We start from the raw sequence: 19,106 nt of genomic DNA, 5'->3' as shown, positions 1-19,106 counted from the left end.
TTTCTTCATTTAGACTCTGAACTCCCTGTGTGACTCCAATGTTCAATGCTTCCAGAATTCTAAGCCTTGAAACTAGCAGACTTTTGGACACAGAATAAAGTTCCACAAAATAATAAATCATTTATTGTGATCTTCAAACACACTCTTTGTTAGCTCTGAGCACCTAGACTTCAATGCACAAGAGCTTGGCATCTCCAGGTTAGTACAAACTATTTTTATTAATAGTGACAAAACACAGGACAAGAAGCATAGCTCTGGTCTTCTTCGAGTATAGGAGATTATGGGGCAATTTAGTTGAGGCATTGGGAAGAATTGATAAGAGAAAGCTTTTGATGTTATACATTAATGATCTGGATGATGGAATTGATGGTTTTCTGGATGATACAAAGATAGGAAAAGGGGCAGGTAGTGTTGAGGAAGCAGATAGTATGCAAAAGGACTTGGACAGATTAGGAGAATGGACAAAGAAGTGGCAGATGGAATAGCGTGTAGAGAGATGTAAGGTCATGCACTTTGATAGAAGGAATAGAGGCGTAGACTTTTATATAAATGGGGAGAGAATTCAGAGTCAAGGGGACTTTGAAATCCTAGTGCAGGATTCCCAACAGGTTAACTTGCAGGTTGAGATGATAGTAAGGAAAGCAAATGCAATGTTACATTCATTTCTAGAAGACTAGTATATAAAAACAAGCGTGTAATGCTGAGGTTTTATTATGTGATGGTCAAATCACATTTGGATCAGTATGGCCAGTTTTCCATCCATATCTATGAAAGGATGTGCTGGCATTGGAGAGGGTCCAGAAGAGGTTTACAAGAATTATTCCATGAAAGAAAGAATTAATGTATGTGAAACGTTTGATAGCTCTGAGCCTGTACTTGCTGAGTTTAGAAGAATGGGGGGGATGGGGGGGATCTCTTTAAAAGCTATTGAATATTCAAAGGGCTGGATAGAGTGTAAGTGGAGAAGACATTTCCAATAGTGGGTGAGTCTAGGACCACAGGACAGAGCCTCAGAATAGAAGGACACTCCTTAGATCAGAGATGAGGAGGACCAAGTGTTGGTAAATTAGATCTGTCTGGATGGGTGCTTAATAGTTAGCATGGATGTGATGGGCCAAAAGGCCTGCATCTCTCTGATCATATTATGCTTCAAACTGGGAATCCTGGAGATACCTCTTCTCTGGAAGATTTAAATGTTGACATCCACCATGAGCCACTGATAAAGGTTGTGATCTGCTCTTGGCTGGTTGAGTGGTGTCACAGGACAACCTTACACTCACCGTCAGCAAGACCAAGTAATTGATTATAAACTTCAGGACATTGGGAGGACATAGACCAGTCTTCATTGAGGGGCCAGAGGGGAAAGGGTGAGCAGCGTCAAATTCCTGAGTGTCAACATCTCAGAGGATCTGTTCTGGGCCCAACACATAGATGCAATCATGAAGAAGGCACGTCAACAGCTCTAGTGTCATTAGGAGTTTGATGAGATTCAATAGGTCACAAAAGACTCTTCCAAATTTCTATCGATGTGTGATGGAGATCACTTGCATCACAGCCCAGTATAGAGCATCAGGATCACAAGAGGGTGTAAAGGGTTATTCACTCAGCCAGCTTTATCGCAGGCACAACCCTCCCGACCATCAAGGACACTTTCAAGAGGTGGTACCTCAGGAAAGTATCATCCAGCACTAAGGGCATCACTATCTGGGACATTCCCTCTTCTTGTTATGACCATCGGGGAGAAGGAAGAGGTGCCTGAAGACTCAAACGCAATGTCCCAGAAGCAGCTTCTTCCCCTCCATCATCAGATTTCTAAATGGTCCATGAAACCCATAAACACTACCTCATTTTTATACTACTTATTTAATTTTGTACCTTATAGTAATTTTATCTTTGCAGAACAACACATTTGATGACATATAAGTCAGTGTTAACAAATCCAATTCTGATTCCGAAAGCCTCCCGCACAATGTTACCCCTGGCGCATATAATAAAAAATGAAAAATTCTGGAGGCACTCTTCAGGTCAGGCAGCAAATGTGAGAAGAGAAACGGTTAACGCTTCAGGTCTGAGATCTTTTCCCAGAACATATGTTCCCTCACATAAACAAAGTCATGTGTCGCAAACTGCGACTGGTGTCTGGTCAAATTTTACAGTTCAATATTTGAGGGGTGAGAGGACTTAAAAATCACTGATGTAAATCAGATTTTTTTTCCAGAAGAGTGCTGATGAAGGGTGTTGATCTAGCATGTTGACTATCTCATTCCCCCCACAGTTGCTGTTTGATCCCCTGAGTGCCTCTTGCTTTTTGCTCTAGATTCCAGCATCTGCATCTCCTGTGCCTCCGATCTTACTTTTATTTTCAAGCATTTCGTTTATTTCTCTTTATTGAAAACTGCAATGTATTTTTCAATTCCTTAAATATTTCATAGCATTATAATCATTTACATTAAAAAGAGAATAGCTTGGATAATTGCATTTCCTTCAACATGTTTAATGGGTATAAATAATGGTTTCAAACTCTAATTTTCATAATCTCATTAAGATAAAAAGGATATTAAAGGAGGGGAAACGTCCAGTGTTTTCTTCAGGCCTCCATTGTTTGCATTTATTTCTTCTGATCTTTGATTTTTTTTTACTGAGATTCTCAGGATATTCCCAGGGAAATCACTACTGGCATAGGAGGTGATGTAGATAATGCCAAAACTCCAATAGCTATGAATGAACTCTTTTGCTTGATTCAGTCCAATACGTTGCCTAGCTATAGGAAGGACATCATCAAGCTTAAAAGGGTGTAGATAAGATTCACAAGATGTTCCCATGACTAGAAGGCTTGAGTTATAAGCAGAGGACTTTTTTTTACCCCTGGAATGAAGGACAGACTGAACTCAGGGCTAACAACTCTGACTGGTAAAACACAATTGTTATGGAAACAGCAATGAAGAACCTTTCTACATCTGAGTGCGACGGTATTCCTGAGTGTCCACGTGGGATTGCATGATTAACAGTGCTGAAAACCGGGAGGAAGCTACTGACATGAAGAAGGAAGCCCTGTACACCAACAGAGATAGGGACCTTCAATGCTGCCCTAAACACCAGCAGCATATCAGGCAGTAGTAAAGGAAACTAAGGGATGACCTTATGGAGGTTTATAAAATCATAGGAGCATAGATAAGATGCTTTTTTTTCTTTCTTTTTTTTTTCTTTTTTTCCAGTATAGGGGGCATCTCTACTCATCCTCTCCATTTCTCTCCTCCTTTTAGGTGTTCTGGAAAGCCTACTCCAGTTAACAATTTTTGCTACACCAAGAGTGTTTAATTTATAATACTTGCACTCATTCCTACTAGTAGAATTGACTGGAAGGATGCTAGAAATATTACTGTGTTACATTACGACTGAGTTCCATTAGGACCTCTGTATGAAGATCCCAAAAGTCATGTTCTGTCTGACTTTAAAGCAACTCGCACTATGGAAATCCCTGAAATTCTGCATAAGAGGCCGGCATTAAGGTGAAGAAAAACATTGGGGGTGGGGGGGGGTGGTGAATGATCTTCTGCCTTGACTGAGACCCTCATTATTAGTGGCTCTATATCTCGATAAAACATGGAATGATAACAAGGCAGAGATTACAGCAAATACCTCTGATGCATATTGATAGAAAGCATGTGCTGGCCCCCCCAGAGGCAGTTCAACATACAAGGCTTAACATACAAGGAGCATTTGACAGTTCTGAGCCTGCTCTTGATAGACTTCAGAAGGGTCTCACTGAAACATAGTAAAATGACTGGGTGGAGTAGACATGCAGAGGACATTTCCATTTGCGACAGAGTCTGGGATCCAAGGAAACAGTCTCTGAACATAAGGTCACCCCTTTAGAAAAGATGAAGACGAATTTCTTCAGCCAGAGGGTAATGGATCTGTGGAATTCATTGCCACAGAACACCAAGAAGCCCAGTCATTGCATGTATTTAAGGACAGATTGATACGTTCTTGATTGGTAAATGGATTAAAGATTATGGGGAAAAGGCATGAGAATGGGGTTGAGAAAAAACAAAAACCAGTCATGACTGAATGACGGCGCAATCTCAAACCAAGTGATTTAATTCTGCTCCTATACCTTATGGCTCTAAAAGACAGCAAGTAGTTATGGAACACACAGTGAAATTTCAAATACCTTGCGTGTAAAAATCTGAGAATGGCAGAAGGTGAGTGTCAAGGTGGGAACCTTTTTATTAACGCCTCGGTGATCTCAATGCATTGCGATCCTGGAATTTTATGCATGTCCGACACAAATGTGTAGTTTCCTCCCAAAACCTCCAATGCATTAAAGTCTTTTATGAGACACTTTCACTAGAATCAGAATCAGGTTTAATATCACCAGCATATATCGTGGAATTTGCTAACATAGCAGCAGCAAAACAATGCCATACATGATAAAGATAGAAAAAAATAAATGAGTTCAGTAAGTAATTGTGTGTATTAAATAGTTAAAATTAAAAATAATAGTGCAAAAACTGAAATAATAAAGTGAAGCTGTGTTCATGGGTTCAACGTGCATTTAGAAATCGGATGGCAGAGGAGAAGAAGCTGATCCGGAATTGCTGAATGTGCTTGTACTAAGAGATCCAGTTTGTAATCCTACAAATTTGACCAGGCTAATCGCATTTTTTGTAGCTCCATGTCAGATCTCATTTGGCAGTCACCATTGGAGAGTGCCTAGGAACACTTTACTACTAAAGACTCGACATTAACATACGCCTTGTGCTGGGAGCCACAGAAATTTGTTTACAGACTGTTACACCTCGTTCTGCAGACCAGCTGCAAATCTGAAACTCCAGTTTGGTAGTTAGGCACCCATTTTGCTAACCACACAGTTTTCAGGTAATCAATAACATCCATGCCCAGTTTGTGAACATCTGTTTCTTGCTGTAAAACTAGAAGATAAAATTTATCCCACTGGCTTTCTGCAATGCTGCACCGCCACCTGGAGCCAGCAGGACAATACTGCATTTTAATCCTTTTAAGTAAAGGCAATATTTTCAAATCTTTAAGTCTAGATTTTTAAATCTTAATTAATTCCTAGAATATCATTCAGAAGGTTAGAAGTTATTGCCCAAAGCATATTGCTAAGGTAAATTGCAGGGAGCCCAGTAGCAGTGGAGATCATGGACAGGGTATATGCAACAGGCAGGCTCTCGTTGCAAAAGGACCATTGAACAGGTTGGGTTTCTGCAGCACTTATGGTGGTTTCATTTTCACTTTAATGTTACCAATTCTTAATTTGCAGAATTGGTTGTAAACTGAAATCAAATATTTCCTGAATTATTTATTCAGCATGCCGCAGAATAGGTCTTTCTCCAAATCAGAACCATGTCCATTGCTAGCATTGGGTGCCTCCTGTACTATAGGCCAGCCATTTCAATGGCCAAAACAAAATGGTGGAAAAGACACAGTGAGCAACTTTGCAATTTTGGCCATGTAAGGAACGAATTCAAGATCTCTCAGACTCTTCTAATTGCCCAATCCATAAAAGGAAACAAAAAGCAAGGAAAATGAGGAATAAGCATTCAACCCGACAGCGTCAGACTTGAACTTCCCCACCTTCCTGTCTGATGTTCACATATAATCCAACAGACCTCAAGGAGAAGAAATAGATGTGATCTTCTACCACACCTTTCACAACCTGAGAAATTCAATTAATTATTTGAAGGGTAGTTTTGTTTTTATGTAAGGAATACAGAAGCCAAACTTCACCCACCAATTTCTCATGAACAGCATTTGTAGCAGTGGGTAGAAGAATTTAAATTTACCTTTTTTAGGAGGGTCATATATATTGTGTATGTATGTTGAGACATATGTCTTTAATGTGCATACTGGCTATTGGTAACAACACTATCTATGCTGACTGCCCCAAAATCCAACCAGTGCACACCTCTGGCATAAGGACCAACACATCTGTTACTTTGATGTTGGTTAGTTCCCCTGAAGCATGTTTATCTGAACAGAAGGTCAAAATAGTCTTTGTTTCAGGTCAAAAGAGCTTGCAGGAGACAGAACTGCTGGAAGAACGCAGTCAGTTGAAAGAGAAACCAGTCAACATTTCCTGTCATCCTCTGCAACTTTGTCATCTCCAAATAGATCCTACCACCAAACATATCTTTATCTCCTCCCCCTCTCTGCTTTCCACAGAGATCACTCCCTTCATGATTCCCTTGTCCATTCGTCTCTCCCCACTAATCTCCCTCCTGGCACTTATCCCCTCAAGCAGCCTAAGTGCTGTTTATTCACCTCCATCCTGGGCCCCAAGCAGTCCTTCCAGGTGAGGCAATACTTCACCTGCAACTCTATTAGGGTCATCTACTGTATCCAGTGCTCCCTATGCAGCCTCCCCTACGTTGGCGAAACCCATTGTAAATTGGAGGACTGCTTCATCGAGTACCACCGCTCCATTGCCAAAAGCAGAAGTTCTTGGTGGCCAAACATTTTAATTCTGATTCACATTCCCATTCCGACATATCAGTCCATGGCCTCCTCTTGTGCCAAGATGAGGCCACCCTCAGGATGGAGGATCAACACCTTGTATTCCATCTGGGCAGCCTCCAACCTGATGGCATGAATATCGATTTTCTCCTTCCAGTAAAAAAAATCCCTCCCCTCTTTTTCTATTCCCCATTCTGGCCTCTTACCTCTTCTCACCTGCCTATCACCTCCCCTTGGGTGCCATCTTCCTTTCCTTTTTTCCTATGATCCATTCTCCTCTCCTATCAGATTCCTTCCTCTCCAGCCCTTTATCTTTCCAACACACCTGGCTTCACCTATCACCTTCTAGCTATTCTCCCTCCCTTCCCCCACCTTTTTATTCTGGCCACTCCCTTTCCAGTCCTGAAGAAGGGTCTTGGCCTGAAATGTCAACTCTTTATTCATTTCTAAGGATGCTGCCTGACCTGCTGAGTTCCTCCAGCATTGTGTGCATGTTGCTTAACATTTCCTGTCAGTGACTTTTCCTCAGAACTGGAAGTAAGTTCTGAGAAATGGTTGCAGACTGAAACCATTGACTGGCTTGTTTTCCCATGGATGCTGTATGACTGGCTCGATTCTTCCAGCACGTTTTGTTTCAGATTCAATTATTTAGTTTTATTTGTTTCCAACTGCAGGAGAAATATTCAGTCACAAGGTGGCTCCCTTGTTCTACAACAATTTCAGTCAATGATCAGCACCTCAATCAGAACCTCGTGATACTTCAGCAGATGTCTGACAGGAACCCACAATTCAAGGAGACCTGCTGAAGTATCACCAGCTATAGCTGTGTAGCTCATTTCTGACTCGAACTTTACTTCCAGTCAGAGGGCATGTCTGTGATTGAAGTAATTACTGTGGGAGGTGGGAGTTGAAGTTTATAGTCTTGCAGCAAGACCACATCAGAAATATGTGCAAGGAAACATAATTCATCTTGGGAAGAGACCACCACAAACAAGATCAGTATTTATTGCCGAGCCCCATGGTTCTGATATGTATGTGTCTAGACCGCTGCCATCAGCTGCTGCACATTGGTTTGAAATAACTGGATGACTTGCTTGGCCACTTCAGAGACAGTTAAGCCTCAACTGCACTGAAGGCACATATGTAAGCCAGATTGGTTAATGACTGTAAATTTCTACTGTTAAATAGACATGAGTGAAGCATTTATAAAAATGATACAAGGTAAAAGTATATATATTTTCTATAAAAATAACAAGAATAAAGAGAAAAGAGCAACACACAGAAAAGTTACTGGTGAACGCAGCAGGCCAGGCAGCATCTCTAGGAAGAGGTACAGTCGAAGTTTCAGGCCGAGACTCTTCATCAGGACTAACTGAAAGAAGAGCTAGTAAGAGATTTGAAAGTGGGAGGGGGAGGGGGAGATCCGAAATGATAGGAGAAGACAGGAGGGGGAGGGATGGAGCCGAGAGCTGGACAGGTGATTGGCAAAAGGGATATGAGAGGATCATGGGACAGGAGGCCTAGGGAGAAAGAAAAGGGGGAGGAGGGGGAAAGCCCAGAGGATGGGCAAGGGGTATAGTGAGAGGGACAGAGGGAGAAAAAGGAGAGAGGGAAAAAGAATGTGTGTATATAAATAAATAACGGATGGGGTACGAGGGGGAGGTGGGGCATTAGCAGAAGTTTGAGAAGTCAATGTTCATGCCATCAGGTTGGAGGCTACCCCGACGGAATATAAGGTGTTGTTCCTCCAAACTGAGAAAAAAGACTATTTTGGAGTATAAACATGAGAAAGTCTTTACTTGCTGGAAATCTAAGGCAACACACACAAAATGCTGGAGAAACTCAGCAGGTCAGAGAGCATCAATGGAAATGAATAAACAGTTGTTGTTTTGGACAGTGTCCCTTCTTTAGGAGTGGAAAGGAAGGCGAAGATACCAGAATAAAAAGATGGGGGGAGGCGAAGGAGGACAGCTAGAAGGTAATAGGTGAAGCCAGGTGAGTATGAAAGATAAAGGGCTGGAGAGGAAGGAGTGTGATAGGAGAGGAGAATGGACCATGGGAGGAAGGGAAGGAGGAGGGGATACAGGGGGAGGTGAGAAGAGGTAAGAAGCAGGAGTGGAGAATAGAAGAAGAGGAAGGGGTAGAGAAAAATATTTTATCAGAATGAGAAATCAGTATTTTGGACTATATTTCCTTTCCTCTCTCTCAATTTGCACCTAATGTAATTATATTTATTTTGTTGTGTAAGTTATGCATTGTTTGTTAACTTAACTATGTCTGTCAAGTTTCTAATGTACTGCGCTGCTACTGCAAAAAGTTAATTTTTATGGCATTTATACCTTATGTATGCCTATACAATAAACTTGAACCTAAGATGTAATTCTCTGCACTTATTTCAAAATGAAGAAGGTGGTGTCTTCAATTATTTCAGGATGCTTTTATCCAACACAACGAATTACATACAAAGGTTCTGCAAATGAACAGAGAGGTCTCCACATTCCATAAAAGGGCAAGGAGTCCAGTGATGGAAGTTGCTGTTTCTTCATGTCAAAAGAACCATGTTCATTATTGTCCAGTCTTTGCAGGAAGCTTCACTTCGCCGATCTTTTAACTTTACCAATTTTTAACTTGCAGAATTGGTTGTAAACTAAAATCACATTTTCAAGCAGCTCCAGTGGGATTTGAAGTCATTTTCCTTCATTATTCATCAGTGTTTCCCCAAATCAGAGAAACCATGCCCGTCGCCAGCCATTGGCTGTTAGTCACACTATTGGTCAGCAGTCTCACTGGTCAAAAAGCAGCTGGAAAATATAAACCACTTTCCTTCCCACCTCCTGGAGTTCAACTAGTCTTCCCAAAGAGCACAAAAGAACACAGATGCAGTTCAAGTAAAACAATCTGTATATTTTATAAAGAGGTAAATAATCTCAGTAGCAACATGATGATCACACAGTAAATTTTTGCATCAACAATCTGTAAAGTCACCATTGCAAGTTTTCCATTCCTTTGCAACTCTGAAAATATAATGGGCTGTTTTACCCATGAACTGGTTGAGAAGACTGAAGCAGGATAGAGTGTATTTTTATTTCAAAACATGCTCAAAAGTACTTGTTGAAAAAATCCTAAAACTTAAATTATAGTGGAATGGAAAAGGATTCCATGGGTAACAGTGTCAGACTCCAACCTTGTTAAATGCTGTACATTCATTTCAGAACCATCTATTTTAGCAAAGAAGGATTTTGTTTTACCACTTTGACAAAATTATAAATGATTCTAATTGCAGTCTAGCTTGGAGAGCTAGCACATACAAATTAATTTACAGGCTTTTATGATTTCAACCATAGTGATAGGATCTAACTGTTCATTCCCGTTCCTAACTTATCACCAACCCTTAGAGCAAATTCTGAGTTGCTGGGATTCTCAGAGGAAGCAAGAATTGGATAGGGTTAGATTGAAGCGCATTACCCAATTCCTTGTGTTCCCTCCTTAATTTGAGAAGGCAGAGACACAACAAATCCTGCTACTGCAGTATTTCACCTGACCCCACTGTGCATCCAACATCACCCGACTTATGGACGTTCTCCCACAATCCACTTTGAAGATCTGTGAGCACTGGAGACTGACGACAAAGCATCCATTCTTAGAGTTGAATCAGGAAAGCATATGATCCAAATTAGTGTATGCGCAAAGCTGGGGTTTACAAAACCCCTAAGCCCGGGGCAATTGACAAAATCACTCATGGTTTACCAGTGAACGCTGTAGGACTACATGAAGGTATTGCCCATGCTCCAGGAGTGCCCAGGCATTAAATCAGCAGGACAGTCCTGCCAGCAAAACCCAGTTTGGACAAAAGGGGTTTGGGTGCTGTAAGAGAGTTAAAACTCCCCAAAATAGCTAAAATAAAAATTGTGTCACAATATCATAAGTGAATAGGACACCAATACCATCTGGGTATTTCCATCTAGGTTTTGATATTTGCTGTTGAACTGTTTTAACTAAAAAAAACAGCTTCCACTTATGTTGGGAACTGTAACAGAAAATGAAAATTTAACAATACACAAATGCCGAAAAGCCAAAATGAAAATAGAAAATGCTGTAACACTTAACAGGACAGGCAGCAGAAAGAGAAACAGGGTTAATGCTTCAGGTTTGAAACCCTTCATCAGAACCTCAGGGTCCCAGACCAGAAACATCAACATTTTCTCTTTCCACAGACATTGCTTGACCTGCTGAGTATTTCCAGTATTTTGTTTTCTTTGTATTTAATGCTAACTGGTGGTTAAGCTGTTGCTGAGTAATCTAGATACCTAATGTACTGATCCAAAAGCAAAAGTTCAAATTCTAGCATGACAGCTGGGGAAGATAAATTCAGCTATTTCAATTCTGGATTTTGTTTTAAATATGTACTGGAATTTGGTGGGGGGGGGGGGATAAAACTGATTCCAGGTCTCCCAGAGAAGGAAATTCACTGCTCTTACCCAGTTGGCTTGCATTTGATTCCAGGCCCACAATGAATGTTAACTGTCCTTCAATATGTCTGCCAAACCACTCAGTTTACAGTCAGAGATATACAGAATGGCTAAGCATGTTAGGCAGCCTTTCAGACCACTGAGTCCCTACTGACCATATGCAGGAATATAGAATGACATTCCACTCTTACTAAAGTTTCAACCAAGCTTTGATGCTAAGTGTTCTAAAATACTACATCTTATAGCACCTTTACCAAATCATGTCTTTCTACATTGCTGCCACGAAGCATGGTTGACATGGTTGATCCAGATGAGTTCAATTCTCAGCCACAAGTCTGTGTAAATTGCTGTCTGCTATCTCTGCAGAAGTACATTCAACTATAATCCAACTCCCATACAACTAAAGTAAGCATCTGTAGAATTCAGCTTCTCTAGCAGAACCCATTGTTACAGGGTGTTGTGGGCTCATTGGGCTGGAAGGGCCTGGTTGCATGCTGTATCTCTAAAAATAAATAAACACTGATTGGCAAATTCTATCCTCCCACTACAAACAAGAACTTCAAATTGGTAAAGTGATTGGTGGGAGAAAAGCAAGAGAGACAGCTAGAAGTGGCAACTCTTTCTCTCTGTAGAGGAGTCAGGTTGATTGCTAACAGTGACATAGACCATAAGAGATAGGAGCAGAAATGAGCCATTTGGCCCATCAAGTCTGCTCCATCATGTGATCATGGGCAAAGCTCCTAGACAAACCGACCCACCCCCTTTTCACAACCAGGGGTCAGAAGTATTAACAGATGTGGAACTCACTGTCATGGGAAGTATTCTGGGAAACTGGCATAGAGGCTGCTCAGGTCAATTGTACACGGGCAATAAATGCCAGCCTTATTGACCGCATACACATTCTGTGAATGAATGGGAGGAAATCAGGAAATGCTGGTGACTCTCAGCAAATCATGAAGTATCTGTGGAAAGAGGAGTTAGCATTTCAGTTTAAAGACTCCTCATTCATTATGATGAAATGCCCTTGACTGAAAACATTACTATTGTTAAACACAAGAGATTCTCTGGAAATCCATAGTAGCATATTTGAAATGCTGGAGGAACTCAGCAGGTCAGCCAGCACCTATGGATACTATGGGCCCACTCCAGCTGTTCCCAGCTTCGGGTTCATGGACTCAGTTTTGTTCTGAATGCTGATGCTTGTTTTATTGCTTGCAGGATTTGATTTCATTTGTTTTTTCTCTCTCTCTCTGCAATGGGTGTTGATCATTTTTGAAAATTTGGTTTCTTGTTCAGTGGCTGCCTGTAAGCAGATGAATCTCAAGGTTGTATAATTTATACATACTTTGATAATAAAGTGTACTTTGAACTTTGAAGAAACAGTCAGTGTTTCAGGCCGAGACTCTTTACCAGGACCACAATATTACTTTACACAACATTACCTTTGTTTCTCTGTCCACAGATACCATCTGACTTGTTGAGCATCAGCAGGCTTTTCTGTCTCTATTTCAGATTCCTGCATCTGAAATTTTTTTGATTTTCAAATATAAGGAAGTCTCCACAATGTTGCAAACATCCCATCTCAAGTGATAGGATAGTACAGAAGCCAATTGTTGGCTGTGAAAAAAAAAATGCTGCCTACAGCCAGTATCTAAATTTGGTGGCAAGAGTTAGAAATGCGTGTGGTGGAGGTGAGAGCAGAGGAAGAACTGAACCGAGATGGTGAGTCAAACCAGTCCCTAGATAGTGAGATTTTGAACCCTACTCTCTATCGAGAATGATCAAAATATCACTGAAACCAGTCACAAGTTGTCGCAAGACCCACAACATCTCTCCTGATCTGCTCTCACGTACACTTCAGCTTTGTGCTCGTTCTTCCTGACTGGTTTATCCAGTGTGAACTTCAACAGCACAGAGGGGAGGGGAGAGCAGAAGATACTTCCAATACTCTCTTATCGGAAGGTAAAGCCCGAAGTAGAGTACAAAGATTAAATTAGGGTCAGTAGTTTGAAAGTCAGCATGAATAGAATTTAAACTGACTGTGTTTCCGATTACTTCGTGACAGCAATGTATGGCTTAAACCATGAAAGTAAAAGTTGGGCACTTCCAAACAGGAGGGTTTGACAGATATACTAGAGAGGTGCGGTACGCAAATGTACACGACACACAAAGAGCCAAGCAATGTCACAGGCCAACTTGAGGCTCAGACGTCCTTCCAGAGAGAAACAGAGAACTGAATCTTGCTTTAATTCAGTAGCATTTCAATGGACCCAATGAGTTTCCTGGTTACTAGTTCACATCTGGCCACTTCAAAACATGGTGCTGGAGCTTAAAAGTGTCTACAACCAATATCCTACAACCTGCTCAACCCACACAATACAAATCATCCTTGTTCATCACCTCAGACACCCAGAAAGTCAACGAGGACACCACCTCTGATTTACAAGTTATACCAACTGGAGTCACGTTGACTGGATCTTCATTGTCACTGGGTCAATATCTTGGAGCCCCTATAACGGCATTGCAAGGAGGGGTCCCACCACACAGACTGCACTGGTTCAAGATAACTCATTACCTCCTTCTTGTGGATCGGATTGAGATGGACAATATATGTTCTTGTCAGTCACACCCGTATCCAAACAACTACAACTCCTGCTTTTGTTAACAGGACACACATTGGCTATAATTTTCAAACATCGGGAGCTGAATTTGTGATGAGAGTGGGCGTCAATGTGGTCAAGGATTTTTATCACTGCCTGTTCGTGCGCCATAAAATACCAAAGGATAGACATATACAAATGCAAAGCAATAGCTTAATACAATGCAAAAGGTTTGCAAACCATTATCGCATTTGTTAACAGGGGAAAACAGAAAAATTAAAGATTTGACAGTAGATGAAAGACAATCTCGACACATGTAACATTTGCAGTCTGCTTCACCCATTTCCAAATTTCCAATACACTGAATTATATTACAGACTATGTCACAATATTACAGAGTATTTTACATTTCAAGCACAGCTCCCTACTATAACTCACTCAAAACAGGCAGAGAATCTTGCTTCCAGTTTGTTCAGCACATTATCAAAAATAGCAAGAAGTTCAGGAGGAGAGAAATCACATTTATTTCTCTGCCCCTTTGCACACATTCAGGGTGAGCCAAGGAACTTCATTGGCAGCGACATAGATGTGAAGTGTAGTCAGTGTTCTGTTGCAGGAAATGTAGTAGCCAACTAAGCATAGCAAGATCCCACAAATAACAATGAGATTAGTATCCATCTGGTCTCATTTTGGGAAGGTAGACTGAAAGATAAACACCGTGCAAAATATCTGAGGAACTTTCACTTTGTTTTTTTTTCCATAACTTGCCACACAGCAGTTAGATCTAATGAAAGGAGCGCCCGAGCCACATTCACAACTGAGTAAGCCCTTTCTAGCAGAGCAAAGCAATGGCATCTGTTCAAGTCCTTTTTAGTGTCTCCTCCAAATGTTGGCAGCTCTGATGGTACAACAGCAGAATGTCAGCTTAGATAAGGGTTCTGTTCCCCAGCACAAGGCTTGAATCTACAATTTTCTGCTTCAGAGCTGGGAGTGCTATCTGTAGGCTATCGTAAATGATAACCTAGCCTGCAAAGGTTGCTCTTACAAATGGAAGAGGGTCTGCCCCATCTCTACCTCACCCCAGTATACCAGTGCTGTGAATTTGAAATTTAAAAAGGGGTAGAAGTGATCAAGAGAAAAATAATTGGTAGTTACCTGCTCAAAGACAAGACAGCTATATGATCTTTTTTGCGTGACTATGCTGTGTACATTTTGCACCTTGGCCCCAGAGGAACACTACTTCAAACAGCTGAATGATAATTAAACTTGGATTTGATTTGATTTGAATGTAATTAAGCTGAACAAGGAAACAGAAATAGACATTAATGTTGATGACAAGAGCAGAACTTCAAGTTGGGCACTTCAAGAAAAGAAGTGTCGGTGAAATAAAAAAGTAAAAGGCTGCTAAGTAACTCCATCACTTTATGAGTTTTTTCAGTAAATCGCTTGTTGGGAAGTGGAGGTGGCCAGGGTTCCCACGTTACATTCACTGATATTCTGGATAACCTGCTTGTTCCACCAACACCTAGGAGGCTTTAGAACCAAAACCACGACTCTGGGCCTGCTTTCCCCATTGGACAAAAGCACAGAAATTCCCAACATCCATGGTTTTGAAAACAATTTAAGAATTCTTAAAGAATTTAAGAATTAAAGAATTTTAAGGATTTTGAATTCACTGCAATGGTCTATTTTCTCTTGAAGAAACTGCTTTGGACAATTGCCAAATGATTGGCTTACAGTCAACAGGCCAACAGCCATGAAACAGCTTAAAATGGGAAGAGTACTTTGGATCATATTTTGTCAGCATCTACATGAAGCCTCCCACAAATGACATGGAAAATTTACACTGAAGGGAGGGAAGCCACAAATATTGTTGATACAAAATACTTGAAAAGAAAAAAATTTGCTTTGCTCGTGGGACAACAGCAGAGAGTGTGGAGCTACTTGGCTAGCTCTTCCGAAGGGGTGGAGCAAGTACAAAGGACTAAATGGGCTCCTAATCTCTGTAAGTGGAATTGTACATACCAGCTCCCCCTGATTTGAGCTCCAGTCTGGGTATACCCCAGCCATGATCAGTGAGATCTTCTTCAATTAGCAGACTTTAAGCATTGTCTCCATGACATTTAAATAGATCAGCTCCAGCATAGCATCTTGTTTTAATTTATCAGTGAACAGATCACACAGAAACTAGTCAGAGCCTACACAGATCAAAAGCAAGTCACATGGCCCTGAATACGGTCCTTGGTGTCCCATTTGGACTTGCTTCTTTAAGAATTTTTATTTCTTCTGGCTTTGGATTAAAAGATGGCTATCGAATACAGGCTAAGGCTTCTTCAGAGATCAGGCTGCAGCTCATTATGTATCTGCGAGGGATTAGAATGAAGGGAAAAATGGAGGGTTCCATATCTCTGAGTTGGTGTGTTGCGACAGGTAGTTGCCATGGATTGGGGGAAATGGCTACTTATGGGAAATAGCTCCTTATCAGGTAAATAAATACAAGGTGGGGAGCAGCTCTGATCAGTAAGGGCTGAAAGCACAAGAGCTGACACTTTAAGGTGGCCTTTAGGGCTAGGATGAACCAGTTCTAGTTCTCCAGGGCCACTGGTTTTAATCCCTTGTCTGGATCTCCTCTGACTGAGATTGTTCGTTATCAGAGGCTGCACAGACTTGTGATTAAGACTGTGGGGACATCACAAAATCATCATCCTGACGTACCTACCTTGGCACTAAAATTAGGGCCCTCACTCACTCAGCTGAGAGGACTTCCAGTGTCTGAATACATGGATTAAAATAGCAGGGACAATGAGAATACATCAGAAATACAAGGCAATCTCATCCTATTAATTGAAATTCCCACATATAAAACTCAGCAACAGGGACTGGTGAATCATAAACACAACAGATTCCGCAAATGCTGGAAACAGCAAATCATAAGTGCAAGAGATTCTGCTTGTGTTTGATTAAGGATTGATTAATTTATTTGTATATGACTGGGACCACAGAAACTTTGCTTATCCAGCTACCTGCTTTGCTCTGCTTAAAGACCATGAGACATAAGAGCAGAATTAGGTCAGTTGGCCATCGACTCTGCTCTGCAGAAAAGAGCCGATTCATTTATGAATGTGGACCGCGACTTCTCACATCGTCTAAATTGGGGGGAAATGGTGTTTAAAAATAAGGCAATGGGTTGTGAGTCCAACCCTAGCTTCATATGACTCTGAAGTATACCTACTCATTTTCTGCCTGAGAATAATGTTCATACACTAGGACTCTCTAGATCAGCAATAGCGAGCCTATTCCAGGTACAGATCAGCTAAGTAGTGGTATTAAGGATTCAAATTTTGGATTATCCTGTGAGAAAGGATCCAGTTACAGCATTAAAAGCTGTGCCTGACCAACAAACTAGAAAGGAAAAATGGGAATTGTGATCATTCAGCTCAAAAAGGGATGTTTGAAGCCTCAATTTCTAACAGAGCTCCACCTCTTAACCCCGGTACTAACTTCACCTCAGTCACAGAAAACACTGACGGATTTTCACAATGCAAACTGTGGCTGAACACAGACTTAAACCCAATGCCTTCCTTAAAAGATGGTGGCTCAGTGATCAGTCGTATACTCGGGGGAGTACGTTAATTAGTGTTGGGAAGAGGTGGCGTCATGGATATGGCACAAAGTCATGCGGTCGACTGGGAAAAAGAATATTAGACAGACTCCACAAAATATCTTTAAAATATGGCCTGCAAAAGGACGTGAAAATCTTCAAAACCGGGAAGTCAGTAAAAGAGAGCAACTTCTGATACATTCTTCAAATCAGTAGGAGTTCAGGAAATTCCTGAACCTCAAAAGGTAGCATCTCCTCATCTTACCCATCCAATAGTTTTACACACACATTGTAGCTTTAAAGCTAGATGTTCTGTGTCACAGAATGTCACCATCATCTATACTAATGCTGCTCCGTCGGCTGCTTGTTTTGGAAGCCAATGGCGACCCAGAGGAGAGGAGGGGGTCCTTCCCCAAAGGAGAGAGCACGTCGTCCATCATTAACATGTCATCCAGCTGATATTCCTTTTTGATGGGAACATTGAAGGACAGGTCAGTAAACTGGCTCATGGTGTCACCGTAGCCCAGCGAGGAGTCACAAAAGCCAAAGGACTGAGCAAAATCCAATTGGCTTTGAGGAGGCTGTTGGTGATGCTGGTGCTGGTGTGGCTGCTGAAGTGAGTTCACGGGATTCTCTTCATGTTTGACACAAGAAGCAAGGAGCTCTGATGTGTTCAGCCCTGAGGGCGAGACAGTGGACAGTCCATGGGCCTGAGCTTGCATCTCCAGTTCCTACGTACAACCAAGAGAAGAAAAATGCTTCTGGTTAATATTGGGAGGCACTCGGATAGTCTCAAGTTCAATTCCAGACAGCCTGTGCTGTGTAAGTGCAAACGCTTTTGTAAAGTGGGAAATGCAATCTTCGCTGGAGAGAGAGAGCCTGTCTGATATAATGAAGTGCTGGGTTATGAATCGTAGTTTGATAAACTCTGGATCAATGGCTCTTTGATGCTTCTGCAGTTGCCTGCATGGTGGGGTGGTGGGGTGGTGGGGTTGATGTTTGGTGCTTCTGCTGGCGGGGGTGGGGGTGAAGGGGAGGGTTCAATGCTTTTTGCTGATGCTTGTACAAAGGGAAGGGGCAGGTGGGGCTTTGAGGCTTCGATACTTTTATCATTCAATGGGGTTTCTTTGTTTCATAGATGTCTGTGAAGAGGACAAATTTCAGGTCGTGAACTGGATACATACTGATACTAAATGTACTTTGAAACTTGAAACTTTAATTTGCACACAACAATGAGAGGTCGACAACATAAATTGGTAAATTGGTTTATTATTCCCACATGCACTGAAGAGCAGTGAAAAACTTGTCTTGCATACTGTTCACACAGATCAATTCATTTAAAAATGCATTGAGGTGGTACAAGGTAAAATGCCGAAGGCGTTCCGCTCATTTGCCTTCATCAGCTGGGCCGCAGAGTACAGGGTTAGGACATCACCTTATAGTTGTGCAAGACACTAGTAAGACCACCACCTGAAATCCTGTGTGCGCTTTTCATTGTAATGCTCTGGAAAAGATGTGATTAAGTTAGAGAGGGTGAAGGGAAGATTCCCAGGGATGGTTAGTCGAATCAGGGAGGATCTTATTGAAACCTATCGAATACTGAGAAGGCTTAGATGAAGTGGCCGTGGAGAGGATGTTGAGTGAGTGGGAGAGTCTTGGACCAGAGGGCACAGCCTCAGAATAGAATAACCTGCCTTTAGAACAGAGATGAAGAAGAATTTCTTAAGCCAGAGGGTAGTGAACCTGTGGAATTCATTGCCACAGGCGGCTGTGGAAGCCAAGTCATTGCATATATTTAAATGGGGGTTGATCGGATCTTGATCAGTAAGGGTGTCAAAGGTTATGAGGAGAAGGCAGGAGAATTGGGTTGAGTGGGATAATAAATCAGTCACGATGGAATGGTGGAGCAGACTCTATGAGCTGAATGGCCTAATTCTGACCCTATATCTTATGTTG

General features: G+C 41.5%; 1 protein-coding gene across 3 annotated transcripts in view; it reads right to left on the bottom strand.

Moving 5' to 3' along the window:
• Positions 1–8,963: 8,963 nt before the first annotated feature.
• Positions 8,964–19,106, bottom strand: part of tfeb (transcription factor EB) — a 161,446-nt gene continuing 151,303 nt past the window's right edge. For all 3 annotated transcript variants that reach the window (XM_063065458.1, XM_063065456.1, XM_063065457.1), the window contains one exon: positions 8,964–17,881. In XM_063065458.1, the coding sequence (XP_062921528.1) occupies positions 17,468–17,881 (414 nt within the window). In that variant the 3' untranslated portion in view covers positions 8,964–17,467. The remainder of the gene's footprint in view (positions 17,882–19,106) is intronic.

This window comes from Mobula hypostoma, chromosome 13 (genome assembly GCF_963921235.1).
Source record: "Mobula hypostoma chromosome 13, sMobHyp1.1, whole genome shotgun sequence".
Classification (NCBI taxonomy): Eukaryota; Metazoa; Chordata; class Chondrichthyes; order Myliobatiformes; family Myliobatidae; genus Mobula; species Mobula hypostoma.
This window is presented reverse-complemented; position numbering and strand designations above follow the sequence as displayed.